Source organism: Convolutriloba macropyga, chromosome 11 (assembly GCF_964194025.1).
Source record: "Convolutriloba macropyga chromosome 11, txConMacr16.3, whole genome shotgun sequence".
NCBI lineage: Eukaryota > Metazoa > Xenacoelomorpha > Acoela > Convolutidae > Convolutriloba > Convolutriloba macropyga.
The window spans coordinates 45,809,730-45,829,854 of record NC_134478.1 but is presented as its reverse complement, the minus strand read 5'-3'; the positions used below and the strand labels follow the sequence as shown (position 1 = coordinate 45,829,854).

Below are 20,125 nucleotides of genomic sequence, written 5' to 3'. Positions count from 1 at the left end.
TTGTGTGTTTGTTTTTGCGTGTGTGTGTGTGCCTGCTTGTGTGTGTTCGTTTGTGTGTGTGTTCGTGTGTTAGTGTTAGTTTGTGTGTGTGCGCTTTAGTTTGTTTGTATTTTTTGTTTGCATGTAAGTGTTTGCGTGTTGCGTGTGTGTGTATTTGTGTGTGTATGTGTGTGTGTTGGTGTGTGTTTTTGGAGAAGCGGGGAGGCGGAATGAATTTCAAGTTTTAATCCGTACTTATTCAGTGAAACACACGTCTTGAAATTACAAATCAGTACTCGTCAGGTCTTATCTCAAGTCGTAAGATTTTTGAAGACATGTCAAGACTTGCTCAAGACTTATCAAGTCTAAGTCAAGCCTTAAAACTAAAGACAGTTGCAAAACAAAAACAAAAACTAAAACAATTGTATGGTGTTTGTGTGTGTTTGTGCGTGTGTGAGCGCGTGCTCGTGTATCTGTGTGTCTGTAATTGTTTGCGTGTTTGTGTGTGTGTTTTTGTTTGTTTTTTTTCTCTCCAAGCGTGAGTTTCTGAGTGTGTGTTTGTTTGGTTGTGTGTATGCGTGTGTGTCTGTGTGTGTGCGTGTGTGTGTTTGTATATGTGTGTGCTTGTGTTTGTGTGGGTGTGTGTGTGTTTTGAGAGGCGGGGAGGCGGAACGAATTTCAATTTTTATCCAGTACTTCTTCAGTGAAATACACGTCTTGAATTGGCAGCATGTGTGTGTGTGTGTGTGTTCATGTGTCAGAGTGAGTTTGTGTGTGCGCGCGCTTCTGTTTGTGTGTTTGTTTCTGTGTGCGTGTGCGTGTGTTTGCGTGTTGAGTGTGTGTGTGCACGTGTGTGTTTGTGTATGTTTGTGTTTGTATGTGTTTTGAGAGGCGGGCAAGCGGAAAGACTTTCAATTTTTATCCAGTATTTCTTCAGTGAAAAACACGTCTTGAAATGACAAATCAGTACTGATCAGGTCTTATCTCAAGTCTTAAGACTTGTGAAGATATGTCAAGAATTGTTCAAGAATTGTCAATTCTAAGTCAAGTCTTCAAACTAAAAACAGTTGTAAAAACACCAAAAACTAAACACAATTGTCTTCATCAACGATTTGTGTATAGTTGAGGTGTTCGTGTGTTTTTGGGTTTTTGTGTGTTTGTGAGTTTATGTGTTTATGTGCGCTTGTTGTTTGTGTTTGTTGGTGTGAGCGTGTGTTTATGTGAGAGAGAGAGTTTGTGTTTGGTGGGAATTTTGTGTGGAGAAGCGGGTAGGCGGAACGAATTTCAAGTTTTATCCAGTACTTATTCGGTGAAACTCGCGTCTTGAAATTAAAAATCAGTACCCGTCAGGTCTTATCTCAAGTCGTAAGATTTTTGAAAACATGTCAAGACTTGCTCAAGACTTATCAAGTCTAAGTCAAGCCTTAAAACTAAAGACAGTTGTAAAACAAAACCAAAAACTAAAACAGTTGTATGGTGTTTGTGTGTGTTTGTGTGTGTGTGCGCGTGCTCGTGTATCTGTGTGTCTGTAATTGTTTGTGTGTTTGTGTGTGTTTATCTTTGTGTGCTTGTGTGTGTTTGTATTTCTCAGTGGGTGTGTGCGTGTTTGTGTGTGTTTTTGTTTGTTTTTTTTCTCTCCAAGCGTGAGTTTTTGAGTGTGTGTGTGTGTTTGGTTGTGTGTATGCGTGTGTGTTTGTGTGTGCGTGTGTGTGTTTGTATATGTGTGTGCTTGTGTTTGCGTGTGCGTGTGTGTGCGTGTTTTTGTGAGTTTGTGAGTGTGTGCGTGTTTGTGTGTTTTTGTATGGGTGTTTATTTGATTGTTTGGTTGTTGTTTGTGTAGATGTGGGTGTGAGTGTTTGTGTGCGTTTGTGCGTGTGTGTGTGTTTGTGTGTCAGTGTGAGTTTGTGTGTGTGTGTGCGCGCTTGTTTGTATGTTAGTTTTTGTGTGCGTGTGTGTGTGTTTGCGTGTTGAGTGTGTGTGTGTGTGTTTGTGTGTGTGTTTTTTGAGAGGCGGGGAGGCGGAACGAATTTCAGTTTTTATCCAGTACTTCTTCAGTGAAATACACGTCTTGAAATGGCAGTGTGTGTGTGTGTGTGTTCGTGTGTCAGAGTGAGTTTGTGTGTGTGCGCGCGCTTCTGTTTGTGTGTTTGTTTCTGTGTGCGTGTGAGTGTGTTTGCGTGTTGAGTGTGTGTGTGTGCACGTGTGTGTTTGTGTATGTTTGTGTGTGTATGTGTTTTGAGAGGAGGGCAGGCGGAAACAATTTGAATTTTTATCCAGTTTTTCTTCAGTGAAATACACGTCTTGAAATGACAAATCAGTACTGATCAGGTCTTTTCTCAAGTCTTAAGACTTGTGAAGATATATCAAGAATTGTTCAAGAATTGTCAAATCTAAGTCAAGTCTTCAAACTGAAAACAGTTGTAAAAACACCAAAAACTAAACACCATTGTCTTCATCAACGATTTGTGTATAGTTTTGGTGTTTGTGTGTTTTTGTGTGTGGTCGTGTGTTTGTTTTTGCGTGTGTGTGTGTGCGTGCTTGTGTGTTGTGTGTGTTCGTGTGTGTGTTCGTGTGTCAGTATGGGTTTGTGTGTGTGTGTGTGTACGCGCTTGTGTTTGTGTGTTTGTGTTTTTGCGTGTTGCGTGTGTGTATATGTGTACGTGTGTGTTTGTGTGTGTGTGTGTTTGTGTGTGTGTATGTGTGTGTTTGGAGAGGTGGGGAGGCGGAACGAATTTCAAGTTTTATCCAGTACATCTTCGGTGAAACTCGCGTCTTGAAATTACAAATCAGTACTCGTCAGGTCTTATCCCAAGTCGTAAGATTTTTGAAGATATGTCAAGACTTGCTCAAGACTTATCAAGTCTAAATCAAGTCTTAAAACTAAAGACCGTTGTAAAACAAAACCAAAAACTAAAACAGTTGTATGGTGTTTGTGTGTGTTTGTGTGTGTGTGTGCGCGCGTGCTCGTGTATCTGTGTGTCTGTAATTGTTTGTGTGTTTGTGTGTGTTTATCTTTGTGTGCTTGTGTGTGTTTGTATTTCTAAGTGGGTGTGTGCGTGTTTGTGTGTGGTTTTGTTTGTTTTTATCTCTCCAAGCGTGAGTTTTTGAGTGTGTGTGTGTTTGGTTGTGTGTATGCGTGTGTGTTTGTGTGTGTGCGTGTGTGTGTTTGTATATGTGTGTGCTTGTGTTTCCGTGTGCGTGTGTGTGCGTGTTTTTGTGAGTTTGTCTGTGTGTGCGTGTTTTTGTGTTTTTGTATGGGTGTTTATTTGATTGTTTGGTTGTTGTTTGTGTAGATGTGGGTGTGAGTGTTTGTGAGTGTGTAAGTGCTTGTGTGTGTGTGTGCGTGTGTGTGTGTGTCAGTGTGAGTTTGTGTGTGTGTGTGTGCGCGCTTGTGTGTGTGCTTGTTTGTTTGTGCGTGTGTGTGTTTGCGTGTGTGAGTGTGTGTGCGTGTCTAAGAGAGTGTGTGTGTGCGGGTGTGTGTTTGTGTGTTCGCGTGTGTGCGTTAGGGTGTGTACTTGTTTGTTTGTTTTTTTTTCTCTGTGTGTGAGTTTGTGAGTGTGTGTATGTGTTTGTTAGTTTGTGTGTGTGTGCTTGTCTGTCTGTATGTGCGTATGTGTTCGTACGTCTCTTTGCTTTTTTTGTTTTTGTTTTTGTGTTCGCGTCTGAGTCTGATCGTGAGTGCGTGTGTGTGTTTGTGCGCATGTAAGTGCTTGTATGTGTACGTGTGTGTGTGTGTTTTCGTGTTTCTCTGTGAGTTTGTTTGTGTCTGCACTTGTGTGTGTTTGCGTGGTGTGTGTGTGCACGTGTGTGTGTTTGCGTGCTGTGTGTGTGTGTACGTTGTGTGTTTGTTCGTTTGGAGAGTCGTGGAGGCGGAACGAGTTTTAGGTTTTGTCTAGTACTTCTTCAGTGAAATAACCGTCTTGAAATGACAAATCAGTACCACGTCGTAACTCAAATCTTAAGACTTTTGAAGACATGCCAAGACTTGCTCAAGAACTGTCAAGTCGAAGTCAAGTCTTAAAACTAAAGACATTTGTAAAAATACAAAAACTAAAAACAGTTGCGCTCACCAACATTTTATGTATATTTGAGGTGTCTGTGTGTGTTTGTATGTATATGCGTGTGTGCATGTGTGTGTTTGTGTGTGTGTCTGCGTATGTTTTTACGTGTATGTTTGTGTGTGTGTGTGTGTTTCTGTGTGGTCGTTTGTTTGATTGTTTGCTTGTTTGTTTGTTTGTTTGTTTGTTTGTTTGTTTGTTTGTTTGTGTGTAGTTGTGTGTGTGAGTGTTTTTGCGTGCTTAAATACTTGTGTGTGTGCGTGTGTGTTTGTTCCTTATGTGTTTTCGCGTTCTGCGTGGAAGTGTGTACGTATGTGTGCGCCTTTGTGTGCTTGTGTGTGTGTGTGAGTTTTTGTGTGTTTGTGTGCGCTTGTGTGTGTGTGTTTGTGTGTGTGCGTGTGTTTGTGTGTTTGTTTGCGTGTCGCGTCTGTGTGTATAGGTGTGTGTGTGTTTGTGATTGTATGTGTTTGTGTTTGGAGAGGCTGGGAGGAGGAACGATTTTGAAGTTTTGTCCAGTACTTCTTCAGTGAAATACACGCCATGAAATGGCAAATCATTACTGATCACGTCTTATCTCAAGTCTTAAGACGTGTGAAGACATGTCAAGAATTGCTCAGTTGATTATTGCGCAGTAAGGCAAAATAGTGTTTTAAGAAGAAAACATAGCCGCAAATTGTCGGAAAATGGCCGCGATAGACGATTGTGGCCTACCATGAATTGAAACAACTAAAGATATATGGTTGACAGATTAACCACCAGCTTTTTCATAGACCACTAGACTTTTTGGTTTAGACTCGCTGTCATATTTATGACACACTTTTGCTCTACAAGGAAAAAACCCTAATGGAGTTTGGAGAAGCCCTAAAAGCAAAAATTACGTCACGAACACAAATTTTAACTGCAAAGCAAGAAAAGCCACTGAAGACATTGAAAAAGTCATTTCGAAGAAGTCAGGGTAAGATGAATCAAAAATCTGTTAGACGATGGAAAAATAGGAGCGCAATAACAGCCGCCTGTAATTGCTGACCCGGCTATTTTTATTTATAATTTGAATAGCATTTCAAAGTGAGTAAAATTGTGTTGAAATTTTTTATGAGAAAATAGCTAATCAGACCAAGCGATTTCTGAATTGAGCATATACAAACTTCAATTGTTCTATATATTCACCCCGAGTTCAAGTCGATTTTCAATGGGCAGAAAAAGTGGCCATGACTGGTATCTTTAGGCGAAATTCGATTTTTTGCATTCTTTATCAAATAAACTTTTTGGAATTGCTCGTGTTGTCACTTTGGAAGTTTTGCGAGGCAGTCACTGTTAGTGGCGGCCTTCTTCTTTCGTAACCAAGAAAAAAGAATTTCAACAATAAAAACTCTGCTCAATATTCGACCCAAGACTTGACAAATCTTGGTCAATACTCGCGAAAGACTTGTTAAGTCTTTGCCAAGACTTTCTTAGGACTTGGCAAGTCTTGGCCAAGACTTTCTCAGGGCTTGTCAAGTCTTGACCTAAATTTGCGCAAGACATGTCATGTCTTTGCCAAGAGTTGCTCAAGACTTGTCAAGTCTAAGTCAATTTTTAAAACTAAAGACAGTTGCAAAAAAAAACAAAAGCTAAAGACAGTTGCACTCACCAACATTTTATGTATATTTGAGGTGTCTGTGTGTGTTTGTGTGCGTATATGTGTGTGTGCATGTGTGTGTGTTTGTGTGTGTCTGTGTATGTGTTCGCGTGTGTGATTGGGTGGGTGGTGTTTGCGTGTGTATGGAAGTGTGTGTTTGTGTGTGTGTGTGTGTGTGTGTGTGTGTGTGTGTGTGTGGAATTGTGTGTTTGTGTGTGTGTGTGTGTGTGTTCACGTGTGTGCATGTTGGTGTGTATTTGTTTCTTTTTATATCTGTTTGTGTGATTTTATGAGTGTGAGATTTGATTTTGTGTGTGTTTGGTTGTTTTTGTGTGTGCGTTTTTGTTTGTGTGTGCGTCGGTGTTTTTGTTTTGTATATGTGTGCTTGTGTTTGTGTTTGCGTCTCTGCGTGTGTGCGTCTTTGTGGGTTTTTGTGTGTGCGTTTGCGTGCGTGCTTGTGTGTTTTTACGTTTATGTTTGTGTGTGTGATTCTGTGTGGTCCTTTGTTCGATTTTTTGTTTGTTTGTTTGTTTGTGTGTAGGTGTGTGTGTGTGAGTGTTTTTGCGTGTGTAATTTTTTATGTGTGTGTTCGCGTGTGTGTTTTTTCCTTATGTCTTTTCGCGTTTTGCATGTAAGTGTGTACGTATGCGTGCGCGTTTGGGTGTTTGTGTGTGTGAGTTTGCGTGTGTTTGTGTGCGCTTGTGTGTGTGTGTTTGTGTGTGTGTGTATGTGTGTGTGTTTGCGTGTCGCGCGTGTGTGTATAAGTGTGTGTGTGTTTGTGTGTATGAGTGTGTGTTTGGAGAGGCTGGGAGGCGGAACGATTTCCATGTTTTGTCCAGTACTTCTTCAGTGAAATACACGTCTTGAATCAATACTGATCACGTCTTATCTCATGTCTTGAGACTTTTGAAGACATGTCAAGACTTGTTCAGTTGATTATTGTGCAGTTAGACAAACTAGTGTTTTAAGAAGAAAACATAGTCGGCAAATTGCCGGAAATTGGCCGCGATAGACGATTGGGGCCTACCATGAATTGAAACAATTAAAGAAATATGGTTGACAGATCGACCACCAGCTTTTTCATAGACCACTATTCTTTTCGGGTCATAGGAGCGCAATAAAAGCCGCCTGTAATTGCTGACCCGGCTATTATTTATTTATGATTTGTAATGCATTTCAAAGTTAGCAAAACTTGTTTAAAATTTTTTATGAGAAAATAGCTAATCTGACCAAGCAATTTCTGAATTGAGCATATACAAACTTCAACTGTTCTATATATTCACCCCGAGTTCAAGTCGACTTTCTATGGGCAGAAAAAATTGGCCATGGCTGGTATCTTTAGGCGATATTCGATATTTTGCATTCTTTATCAAGTGAACTTTTTGGAAGTGCTCGTGTTGTCACTTTGGATCACTTTGGAAGTTTTGCGAGGCAGTCACTGTAAGTGGCGGCCTTCTTCTTTCATAACCAAACGTAATAATTTAAACAATGAAAACTGTGCTCAATATTCGACCCATGAGTTGACAAATCTTGGTGAATACTCGCGCAAGACTTGTTAAGTCTTTGCCAAGACTTTCTTAGGACTTGGCAAGTCTTGGCCGAGACTTGCTCAGGGCTTTTCAAGTCTTGACCTAGATTTGCGCCAGAGTTGTCAAGTCTTTGCCAATAGCTGCTCAAGACTTCTTAAGTCTTGGCCAAGACTTGCTCAGGACTTGTGAATTTTTGACCACGACTTGACTCAGGACTTGCCAATTTTTGAGACGTGATTTAAGACGTGCCAAGACTAAAAAGTGACATTATCAGAGTTCTGATACAGTACTGATCCAAGACTAACAAGTGTGTACGTATGTGTGCGCGTTTGGATGTTTGTGTGTGTGAGTTTGCGTGTGTTTGTGTGCGCTTGTGTGTGTGTGTTTGTGTGTGTGTATGTGTGTGTGAGTGTGTGTTTGGAGAGGCTGGGAGGCGGAACGATTTTCAAGTTTTGTGCAGTACTTCTTCAGTGAAATACACGTCTTGAAATGGCGAATCATTACTGATCACGTCTTATCTCAAGTCTTGCGACTTGTGAAGACATGTCAAGAATTGCTCAGTTGATTATTGTGCAGTTAGACAAAGTAGTGTTTTAAGAAGAAAACATAGCCGGCAAATTGCCGGAAAATGGCCGCGATAGACGATTGGGGCCTACCCTGAATTGAAACAACTAAAGAAATATGGTTGACAGATCGACCACCAGCTTTTTAATAGACCACCAGACTTTTTGGGTTATAGGAGCGCAATAAAAGCCGCCTGTAATTGCTGACTCGGCTATTATTTATTTATGATTTGTAATGCATTTCAAAGTTAGGAAAACTTGTTTAAAATTTTTCATGAGAAAATAGCTAATCTGACCAAGCGATTTCTGAATTGAGCATATACAAATTTCAACTGTTCTATATATTCATCCCGAGTTCAATTCGATTTTCAATGGGCAGAAAAAAGTGGCCATGGCTGGTATCTTTAGGCGAAATTCGATATTTTGCATTCTTTATCAAGTGAACTTTTTGGAATTGCTCGTGTTGTCACTTTGGAAGTTTTGCGAGGCAGTCACTGTAAGCGGCGGCCTTCTTCTTTCGTATCCAAACAAAAGAATTTCAACAATAAAAACTGTGCTCAATATTCGACCCAAGACTTGACAAATCTTGGTCAAAACTTGCGCAGGACTTGTTAGGTCTTTGCCAAGACTTTCTTAGGACTTGGCAAGTCTTGGCCGAGACTTGCTCAGGGCTTTTCACGTCTTGACCTAGATTTGCGCCAGAGTTGTCAAGTCTTTGCCAATAGCTGCTCAAGACTTGTTAAGTCTTGGCCAAGACTTACTCAGGACTTGTGAAGTTTTGACCACGACTTGACTCAAGACTTGCCAATTTTTAAGACGTGATTTAAGACGTGCCAAGTCTAAAAAGTGACATTATCAGAGTTCTGATACAGTACTGATCCAAGACTAGCAATTTCACTGAATTAGTACTGATTAAGACTTGACGTTCAGTCCGGGGGATTATAAATGATTTAAAAATAAGAAGAACTAAAAAATGTTTTTCGGGCGCATGTTTCACCCTTATTCCATTTCCGCCTCTGAAGACATCTAAGTTGCAAATGTCGCAGGTGTCTCAAGTTTGTACTTCTAGCTCACACTTTTTCCACCCTTATTAAGTGGAATTCTAGGGGTGTAAAAATTATTATTTCTATTCCCTCTCCACTCAAATTTGCTATCCTTTTGTCATCGTATGGTAAAGCACCTGTCCTTCCATATCGGCTATCTTCTGCTTGAGTTGTCTGTTCTCCTTGGCTAACTCGTGCTGTTGTTTCGTCACTTCATCCAGAGTTGTCTCCAGGTACTGGATTTGTCTCTGGGCTGCAGAACCCACAGGGAACAGGTCACCTTGCCCATCGTCCTCCTGTGGCACTATTGTTGCAGGGTCAATGTCACCGTCTGTTAAACCCAAATCAAGGTGAAGGAGCTAAATTATTAATTAGGTTGTTTTGCTAATTTTGCCCAAAACGCTTAATCTGATTCTGGTAAGAATCTGGCAGATAGCCAGTAACTTTTGTCCCAGGTTGAGGTCCTCGCTCAAAATGATCTATGAAAATACCCATCCAGACTATTTTTGCTTATGAAAATACCCAGGCAGACCAAAAATGCCTATGATCCAGACTTTGCCTCGTTCAAAACTTTGGTGCGTTTATGTGCTCGTTCAAAAACGCTTATGAAAAGACTTGTACAGACAAAAATGCGATATGATACAGACTTTGGCTCGTTCCATTTATGAAAAGACTCAGAAAGACAGAAAAACTTTATGATCCAGACTTTGGATCGTTCAATTTATGAAAAGACTGTAGCTAAGAAATACCGACAAAAATGGCGTACGAAACGTCGGTATTTGTCGGTTTTTGTCGGTTTCATCGGTTTTGCATGTATGAAGCGTTGGTTTTTGTCGGTATTGTAGAAATAATACCGCTCAAATTCCCCTCAAAAGATGCAAGAGATGACCGGAATGAGCGGAAATTGACCGGAATGAGCGGAATCGATAAAAAATATTCCATACCCAGTATACTCCATACCCAGTTCGGATCGATTTGGACAACTCGTCAATCTAACGAAATAAACCTAATTTTGAAATTAAAATAATCGAAATATTTGAAAATTTCCGTATGAAAAGCTAACTTTATTCCTAGACAAGCTATAGCAAAAATTCTTTTTGTTTTACACTCTAGGTACCCGTGGTATACTCCATACCCAGTTTGGTTCGATTTGGTCAATTCCTTGACCCGGTGAAGAAGACTTCTTTTTAAATTTAGGTATTGGAAATATTGTTTTATAGTCATTTATCATTTATCTTTTATCATTTATAGTCATTTAGCAATTTATTATGCTTTATTTTGTTTGCAAGTAGAGTTTAAGTTTGGTTTTTACCTAAAGCTCTACTCAAAATCTCCTAAAGTTGTTTGTTTGTAACTCCGCCTTAGCCGGTCCCCAGCCCGGTTGAGAGAAGGAGGAGGGGAACACACCAAAAACATACTGGAAAATCTCAAAAAGTTGTTCGTTTGTCCAAACACTACCTACATTGAGGTTTTGGCCAGAGAAAGACATAAAGTCAAACTAATAGGAATCAGCAACAAAGCAATTCATATTCCTACTATTTATTTTTAAGAAAAGCAACATTTAGGCTCCGCTGGTCAGCCGGCAAAGGTCGGCATGGACTTTTGTTATTGTTTGGCATGTAAGTTGAGCCAATTGGACCTAAAGAACTCAAATAAAACAGTCTTATATAATATAATGCAAAAATGTCACTTTTCATAATGTTATCAAAGCTGTAAGTAGATAGAAAACATCTTAAAAGCTGGCAGAGAAATTTCAATTGTCGGGAAAAAAATTTTCGACCCCAGTTTTATGCCCCTAGCTATGGGTTCACTTCAGGGCTAAGGCCGTTCTGCTATAGGAGCTCCTTAAAAAAGTTTGGAACCTTCATAAAAGTGCCACTTAACAATTTTTGCGGTGACATATTTACACATATAAAAACGTTTAATATCACATCATAAATGTTACCATTGCAGTATATACATGATGTTGACGTGTGACTGGTCTCGAAATACGATCTACATTGAGGTTGTGGCCAGAGAAAGACATAGAGTCAAACTAATAGGAATCAGCAACTAAGCAATTCATATTCCTACTATTTATATTTAAGAAAAGCAACATCTAGGCTCCGCTGGCCAGCCGGTAAAGGTCGGCATGAACTTTACCTATTGTCTGGCATGTAAGTTGAGCCAATTGGACCTAATGAACTCAAATAAAACAGTCCTATATAATATAATGCAAAAATGTCACTTTTCATAATGTTATCAGAACTATAAGTAGATAGAAAACCTCTTAAAAGCTGGTAGAGAAATTTCAATTGTCGGGAAAAAAAATTTCGAACCCAGTTTTATGCCCCTAGCTATGAGTTCACTTCAGTACTAAGGCCGTTCTGCTATAGGAAGTCCCTAAAAAATTGGAACCTTCATAAAATGCCACTTAACAATTTTTGCGGTGACATTTTTACACATATAAAAACGTTTAATATCACATCATAAATGTTACCATTGCAGTATATACATGATGTTAACGTGTGACTGGCCTCCAAATACTACCTAAATTGAGGTTGTGGTCAGAGAAAGACAGGGAGTCAAACTAATAGGAATCAGCAACAAAGCAATTCATATTCCTACTATTTATTTTTCAGAAAAGCAACATTTAGGCTCGGCTGGCCAGCCGGTAAAAGTCGGCATGGACTTTTATTAGTGTCTGGCATGTAGGTTGAGCCAATTGGACCTAATGAACTCAAATAAAACAGTCGTATATAATATCATGCAAAAATGTCACCTTTCCTAATGTTATCAGAGCTGTAAGTAGATAGAAAACCTATTTTAAAAGCTGGTAGAGAAATTTCAATTGTCGGGAAAAAAAATTTCGACCCCAGTTTTATGCCCCTAGCTATGAGTTCACTTCAGTACTAAGGCCGTTCTGCTATAGGAAGTCCCTAAAAAATTGGAACCTTCATAAAATGCCACTTAACAATTTTTGCGGTGACATTTTTACACATATAAAAACGTTTAATATCACATCATAAATGTTACCATTGCAGTATATACATGATGTTAACGTGTGACTGGCCTCCAAATACTCCTAAATTGAGGTTGTGGTCAGAGAAAGACAGGGAGTCAAACTAATAGGAATCAGCAACAAAGCAATTCATATTCCTACTATTTATTTTTCAGAAAAGCAACATTTAGGCTCGGCTGGCCAGCCGGTAAAAGTCGGCATGGACTTTTATTAGTGTCTGGCATGTAAGTTGAGCCAATTGGACCTAATGAACTCAAATAAAACAGTCGTATATAATATCATGCAAAAATGTCACCTTTCCTAATGTTATCAGAGCTGTAAGTAGATAGAAAACCTATTTTAAAAGCTGGTAGAGAAATTTCAATTGTAGGGAAAAAATTTTTGACCCCAATTTTATGCGCCTAGCTATAAGTTCTTTTCAGTACTAAGGCCGTTCTGCTATAGGAAGTCCCTAAAAAAGTTTGGAACCTTCATAAAAGTGGCACTTAACAATTTTTGCGGTGACATTATTTACACATTTAAAAACGTTTAATATCACATCAAAAATGTTGCCATTGCAGTATATACATGATGTTAACGTGTGACTGGCCTCCAAATACTACCTAAATTGAGGTTGTGGTCAGAGAAAGACATAGAGTCAAACCAATAGGAATCAGCAACAAAGCAATTCATATTCCTACTATTTATTTTTCAGAAAAGCAACATTTAGGCTCCACTCGCCAGCCGGTAAAAGTCGGCATGGACTTATATTATTGTCTGGCATGTAAGTTGAGCCAATTGGACCTAATGAACTCAAATAAAACAGTCTTATATAATATAATGCAAAAATGTCACTTTTCATAATGTTATCAAAGCTGTAAGTAGATAGAAAACATCTTAAAAGCTGGCAGAGAAATTTCAATTGTCGGGAAAAAAATTTTCGACCCCAATTTTATGCCCCTAGCTATGGGTTCACTTCAGGGCTAAGGCCGTTCTGCTATAGGAGCTCCTTAAAAAAGTTTGGAACCTTCATAAAAGTGCCACTTAACAATTTTTGCGGTGACATATTTACATATATAAAAACGTTTAATATCACATCATAAATGTTACCATTGCAGTATATACATGATGTTGGCGTGTGACTGGTCTCGAAATACGATCTACATTGAGGTTGTGGCCAGAGAAAGACATAGAGTCAAACTAATAGGAATCAGCAACTAAGCAATTCATATTCCTACTATTTATATTTAAGAAAAGCAACATCTAGGCTCCGCTGGCCAGCCGGTAAAGGTCGGCATGAACTTTACCTATTGTCTGGCATGTAAGTTGAGCCAATTGGACCTAATGAACTCAAATAAAACAGTCCTATATAATATAATGCAAAAATGTCACTTTTCATAATGTTATCAGAACTATAAGTAGATAGAAAACCTCTTAAAAGCTGGTAGAGAAATTTCAATTGTCGGGAAAAAAAATTTCGACCCCAGTTTTATGCCCCTAGCTATGAGTTCACTTCAGTACTAAGGCCGTTCTGCTATAGGAAGTCCCTAAAAAATTGGAACCTTCATAAAATGCCACTTAACAATTTTTGCGGTGACATTTTTACACATATAAAAACGTTTAATATCACATCATAAATGTTACCGTTGCAGTATATACATGATGTTAACGTGTGACTGGCCTCCAAATACTACCTAAATTGAGGTTGTGGTCAGAGAAAGACAGGGAGTCAAACTAATAGGAATCAGCAACAAAGCAATTCATATTCCTACTATTTATTTTTCAGAAAAGCAACATTTAGGCTCGGCTGGGCAGCCGGTAAAAGTCGGCATGGACTTTTATTAGTGTCTGGCATGTAAGTTGAGCCAATTGGACCTAATGAACTTAAATAAAACAGTCGTATATAATATCATGCAAAAATGTCACCTTTCCTAATGTTATCAGAGCTGTAAGTAGATAGAAAACCTATTTTAAAAGCTGGTAGAGAAATTTCAATTGTAGGGAAAAAATTTTTGACCCCAATTTTATGCGCCTAGCTATAAGTTCTTTTCAGTACTAAGGCCGTTCTGCTATAGGAAGTCCCTAAAAAAGTTTGGAACCTTCATAAAAGTGGCACTTAACAATTTTTGCGGTGACATTATTTACACATTTAAAAACGTTTAATATCACATCAAAAATGTTGCCATTGCAGTATATACATGATGTTAACGTGTGACTGGCCTCCAAATACTACCTAAATTGAGGTTGTGGTCAGAGAAAGACATAGAGTCAAACCAATAGGAATCAGCAACAAAGCAATTCATATTCCTACTATTTATTTTTCAGAAAAGCAACATTTAGGCTCCACTCGCCAGCCGGTAAAAGTCGGCATGGACTTATATTATTGTCTGGCATGTAAGTTGAGCCAATTGGACCTAATGAACTCAAATAAAACAGTCGTATATAATATCATGCAAAAATGTCACTTTTCCTAATGTTATCAGAGCTGTAAGTAGATAGAAGACCTCTTAAAAAGCTGTTGGAGAAATTCCAATTGTAGGGAATAAATTTTTGACCCCAGTTTTATGCGCCTAGCTATAAGTTCACTTCAGTTCTAAGGCCGTTCTTCTTTAGGAGGTCCCTAAAAAAGTTTGGAACCTTCATAAAATTGCCACTTAACAATTTTTGCGGTGACATTATTTACACATTTAAAAACGTTTAATATCACATCAAAAAGGTTACCATTGCAGTATATACATGATGTTAACGTGTGATTGGCCTCCAAATACCAACTAAATTGAGGTTGTGGCCAGAGAAAGACATAGAGTCAAACTAATAGGAAACAGCAACAAAGCAATTCATATTGCAACTATTTATTTTTAAGAAAAGCAACATTTAAGCTCCGCTGGCCAGCCGGTAAAGGTCGGCATGGATTTTTACTATTGTCTGGCATGTAAGTTGAGCCAATTGGACCTAATGAACTCAAATAAAACAGTTATATATAACATAATGCAAAAATGTCACCTTTCATAATGTTATCAGAGCTGTAAGTAGATAGAAAACCTCTTAAAAGCTGGTAGAGAAATTCCAATTGTCGAGAAAAAAATTTCGACCCCAATTTTATGACCCTAGCTATAAGTTCACTTCAGTTTTAAGGCCGTTCTTCTATATGAGGTCCCTAAAAAAGTTCGGAACCTCCATAAAAGTGCCACTTAACAATTTTTGCGGTGACATTATTTACACATTTAAAAACGTTTAATATCACATCAAAAAGGTTACCATTGCAGTATATACATGATGATAACGTGTGACTGGCCTCCAAATACTAACTACATTGAGGTTTTGGCCAGAGAAAGACATAGAGTCAAACTAATAGGAATCAGCAACAAAGCATTTCATATTCCTACTATTTATTTTTAAGAAAAGCAACATTTAGGCTCCGCTGGCCAGCCGGTAAAAGTCGGCATGGACTTTTATTATTGTCTGGCATGTAAGTTGAGCCAATTGGACTTAATGAACTCAAATAAAACAGTCATATTTAATATAATGCAAAAATGTCACCTCTCATAATGTTATCAGAGCTGTAAGTAGATAGAAAACCTCTTAAAAGCTGGTAGAGAAATTTCAATTGTCGGGAAAAAAAATATTCGAACCCAGTTTTATGCCCCTAGGTATAAGCTCACTTCAGTTCTAGGGCTTTTTTTGCTATAGGAGGTCCCTAAAAAATTTTGGAACCTCCATAAAAGTGCCACTTAACAATTTTTGCGGTGACAATATTTACACATTTAAAAACGTTTAATATCACATCAAAATGTTACCCTTGCAGTATATACATGATATTAACGTGTGGCTGGCATTCAAATACTACCTACGTTGACTTTATGGCCAGAGAAAGACATAGAGTGAAACTAATAGGAATCAGCAACAAAGCAATTCGTATTCCTACTGTTTATTTTAAAGAAAAGCATTATTTAGGCTCCGCTGGCCAGCCGGTAAAGGTCGGCATGGACTTTTATTATTGTCTGGCAAGTAAGTTGAGCCAATTGGACCTAATGAACTCAAATAAAACAGTCATATATAATATAATGCAATAATGTCACCTTTCATATTGTTATCAGAGCTGTAAGTACATAGAAAACCTCTTAAAAGCTGGTAGAGAAATTTCAATTGTCGGGAAAAAATTTTCGACCCCAGTTTTATGCCGATAGATATAAGTTCAGTTCAGTGCTAGGGATGTTCTGCTATAGGAGGTCCCTAAAAAAGTTTGGCTTCTCCATAAAAGTGCCACTTAACAATTTTTGCGGTGACATTATTTACACATTTAAAAAAGTTTAATATCACATCAAAATGTTACCCTTGAAGTATATACATGAAATTAATATGTGGCTGGCATCCAAATACTACCTACATTGACGTTATGGCCAGAGAAAGACATAGAGTGAAACTAATAGGAATCAGCAACAAAGCAATTCGTATTCCTACTATTTTTTTTAAAGAAAAGCATTATTTAGGCTCCGCTGGCCAGCCGGTAAAGGTCGGCATGGACTTTTATTATTGTCTGGCATGTAAGCTGAGCCAATTTGACCTAATGAACTCAAATAAAACAGTCATATATAATATAATGCAATAATGTCACCTTTCATATTGTTATCAGAGCTGTAAGTAGATAGAAAACATCTTAAAAGCTGGTAGAGAAATTTCAATTGTCGGGAAAAAAATTTTCGACCCCAGATTTATGCCGCTAGCTATAAGTTTAAGTCAGTGCTAGGGCTGTTCTGCAATAGGAGGTCCCTAAAATTTTGGAACCTCCATAAAAGTGCCACTTAACAATTTTTGCGGTGACATTATTTACACATTTAAAAACGTTTAATAACACATCAAAAATGTTACCATTGCGGTATATACATGATGTTAACGTGCGGCTGGCCTCAAAAAACTACGTACATTGAGGTTTTGGCCAGAGAAAGATATAGAGTCAAACTAATAGGAATCAGCAACAAAGCAATTCATATTCCTTCTATTTATTTTTAAGAAAAGCAACATTTAGGCTCCGCTGGCCAGCCGGTAAAAGTCGGCATGGACTTTTTATTATTGTCTGGCATGTAAGTTGAGCCAATTGGACCTAATGAAGACAAATGAAACAATCATATTTAATATAATGCAAAAATGTCACCTCTCATAATGTTATCAGAGCTGTAAGTAGATAGAAAACCTCTTAAAAGCTGGTAGAGAAATTTCAATTGTCGGGAAAAAATTTTCGACCCCAATTATATGCCCCTAGCTATAAGTTTACTTCAGTGCTAGGGCTGTTCTGCTATAGGAGGTCCCTAAAAAAGTTCGGAACCTCCATAAAAGTGGCACTTAACAATTTTTGCGGTGACATTATTTACACATTTAAAAACGTTTAATATCACATCAAAAATGTTGCCATTGCAGTATATACATGATGTTAACGTGTGACTGGCCTCCAAATACTACCTAAATTGAGGTTGTGGTCAGAGAAAGACATAGAGTCAAACCAATAGGAATCAGCAACAAAGCAATTCATATTCCTACTATTTATTTTTCAGAAAAGCAACATTTAGGCTCCACTCGCCAGCCGGTAAAAGTCGGCATGGACTTTTATTATTGTCGGGCATGTATGTTGAGTCAATTGGACTTAATGAAGACAAATGAAACAATCATATTTAATATAATGCAAAAATGTCACCTCTCATAATGTTATCAGAGCTGTAAGTAGATAGAAAACCTTTTAAAAGCTGGTAGAGAAATTTCAATTGTCGGGAAAAAAAATTTTCGACCCCAATTATATGCCCCTAGCTATAAGTTCACTTCAGTGCTAGGGCTGTTCTGCTATAGGAGGTCCCTAAAGAAGTTCGGAATCTCCATAAAAGTGCCACTTAACAATTTTTGCGGTGACATTATTTACACATTTAAAAAAGTTTAATATCACATCAAAAATGTTGCCATTGCAGTATATACATGATGTTAACGTGTGACTGGCCTCCAAATTCTACCTAAATTGAGGTTGTGGTCAGAGAAAGACATAGAGTCAAACTAATAGGAATCAGCAACAAAGCAATTCATATTCCTACTATTTATTTTTCAGAAAAGCAACATTTAGGCTCCGCTGGCCAGCCGGTAAAAGTCGGCATGGTTTTTTATTATTGTCGGGCATGTAAGTTGAGTCAATTGGACCTTATGAAGACATATGAAACAATCATATTTAATATAATGCAAAAATGTCACCTCTCATAACGTTATCAGAGCTGTAAGTAGATAGAAAACCTATTAAAAGCTGGTAGAGAAATTTCAATTGTCGGGAAAAAAATTTTCGACCCCAATTATATGCCCCTAGCTATAAGTTCACTTCAGTACTAGGGCTGTTCTGCTATAGGAGGTCCCTAAAGAAGTTCGGAACCTCCATAAAAGTGCCACTTAACAATTTTTGCGGTGACATTATTTACACATTTAAAAACGTTTAATATCACATCAAAAATGTTGCCATTGCAGTATATACATGATGTTAACGTGCGACTGGCCTCCAAATACTACCTAAATTGAGGTTGTGGTCAGAGAAAGACATAGAGTCAAACTAATAGGAATCAGCAACAAAGCAATTCATATTACTACTATATATTTTTAAGAAAAGCAACATTTAGGCTCCGCTTGCCAGCCGGTAAAGGTCGGCATGGACTTTTATTACTGTCTGGCATAAAAGTTGAGCCAATTGGACCAAATGAGCACAAAAAAAACAGTCATACAATATATAATGCAAAAATGTCACCTTTCATAATGTTATCAGAGCTGTAAGTTGATGGAAAACCTATTAAAAGCTGGTAGAGAAGTTTCAATTGTAGGGAAAAAATTTTCGACCCCAGTTTTATGCGCCTAGCTATAAGTTCCTTTCAGTACTAAGGCCCTTTGGCTATTGGAGCTCCCTAAAAAAGTTTGAAATCTTCATAGAAGTGCCACTTAACATTTTTTGCGGCGCCATTATTTAAACATTTAAAAACGTTTAAAATCATATCAAAAATGTTACCATTGCAGTATATACGTAATGTTAACGTGTGACTGGCCTCCAAATAATACCTTTGTTGAGGTTTTGGCCAGAGAAAGACATAGAGTCAAACTAATAGGAATCAGCAACAAAGCAATTCATATTACTACTATTTATTTTTAAGAAAAGCAACCTTTAGGCTCCGCTGGCCAGCCGGTAAAGGTCGGCATGGACTTTTATTAATGTCTGGCATGTAAGTTGAGCCAATTGGACCAAATGAACTCAAATAAAACAGTCATATTTAATATAATGCAAAAATGTCACCTCTCATAATGTTATCAGAGCTGTAAGTAGATAGAAAACCTCTTAAAAGCTGGTAGAGAAATTTCAATTGTAGGGAAAAAATTTTCGACCCCAGTTTTATGCGCCTAGCTATAAGTTCCTTTCAATACTAAGGCCCTTCTGCTATAGAAGGTCCCTAAAAAAGTTTGAAATCTTCATAAAAGTGCCACTTAACATTTTTTGCGGCGCCATTATTTAAACATTTAAAAACGTTTAATATCATATCACAAACGTTACCATTACAGTATACACATGATGTTAAGGTATGACTGGCCTCCAAATACTACCTTTATTGAGGTTTTGGCCAGAGAAAGACATAGAGTCAAACTAATAGGAATCAGCAACAAAGCAATTCATATTACTACAATATATTTTTAAGAAAAGCAACATTCAGGCTCCGCTTGCCAGCCGGTAAAGGTCGGCATGGACTTTTATTATTGTCTGGCATGTAAGTTGAGCCAATTGGACCTAATGAACTCAAATAAAACAGTCATATATAATATAATGCAATAATGTCACCTTTCATAATGTTATCAGGGCTGTAAGTAGATAGAAAACCTATTAAAAGCTGGCAGAGAAATTTCAATTGTAGGGAAAAAATTTTCGACCCCAGTTTTATGCGCCTAGCTATAAGTTCCTTTCAGTACTAAGGCCCTTCTGCTATAGGAGGTCCCTAAAAAAGTTTAAAATCTTCATAAAAGTGCCACTTAACATTTTTTGCGGCGCCATTATTTAAACAATTAAAAACGTTTAGTATCATATCAAAAATGTTACCATTGCAGTATATACGTGATGTTAACGTGTGACTGGCCTCCAAATACTACATTTATTGAAGTTTTGGCCAGAGAAAGACATAGAGTCAAACTAATAGGAATCAGCAACAAAGCAATTCATATTACTACTATTTATTTTTAAGAAAAGCAACCTTTAGGCTCCGCTGGCCAGCCGGTAAAGGTCGGCATGGACTTTTATTACTGTCTGGCATAAAAGTTGAGCCAATTGGACCAAATGAACTCAAATAAAAAAGTCATATA

General features: G+C 37.9%; 1 protein-coding gene across 1 annotated transcript in view; it reads right to left on the bottom strand.

The window, feature by feature from the left end:
- The window catches only part of LOC142349142 (uncharacterized), a 247,034-nt gene that overhangs the window by 9,566 nt on the left and 217,343 nt on the right, over positions 1–20,125 (bottom strand). The window contains exon 23 of the mRNA XM_075400557.1: positions 8,928–9,121. Coding sequence (XP_075256672.1) covers positions 8,928–9,121 — 194 coding nt within the window. The remainder of the gene's footprint in view (positions 1–8,927; positions 9,122–20,125) is intronic.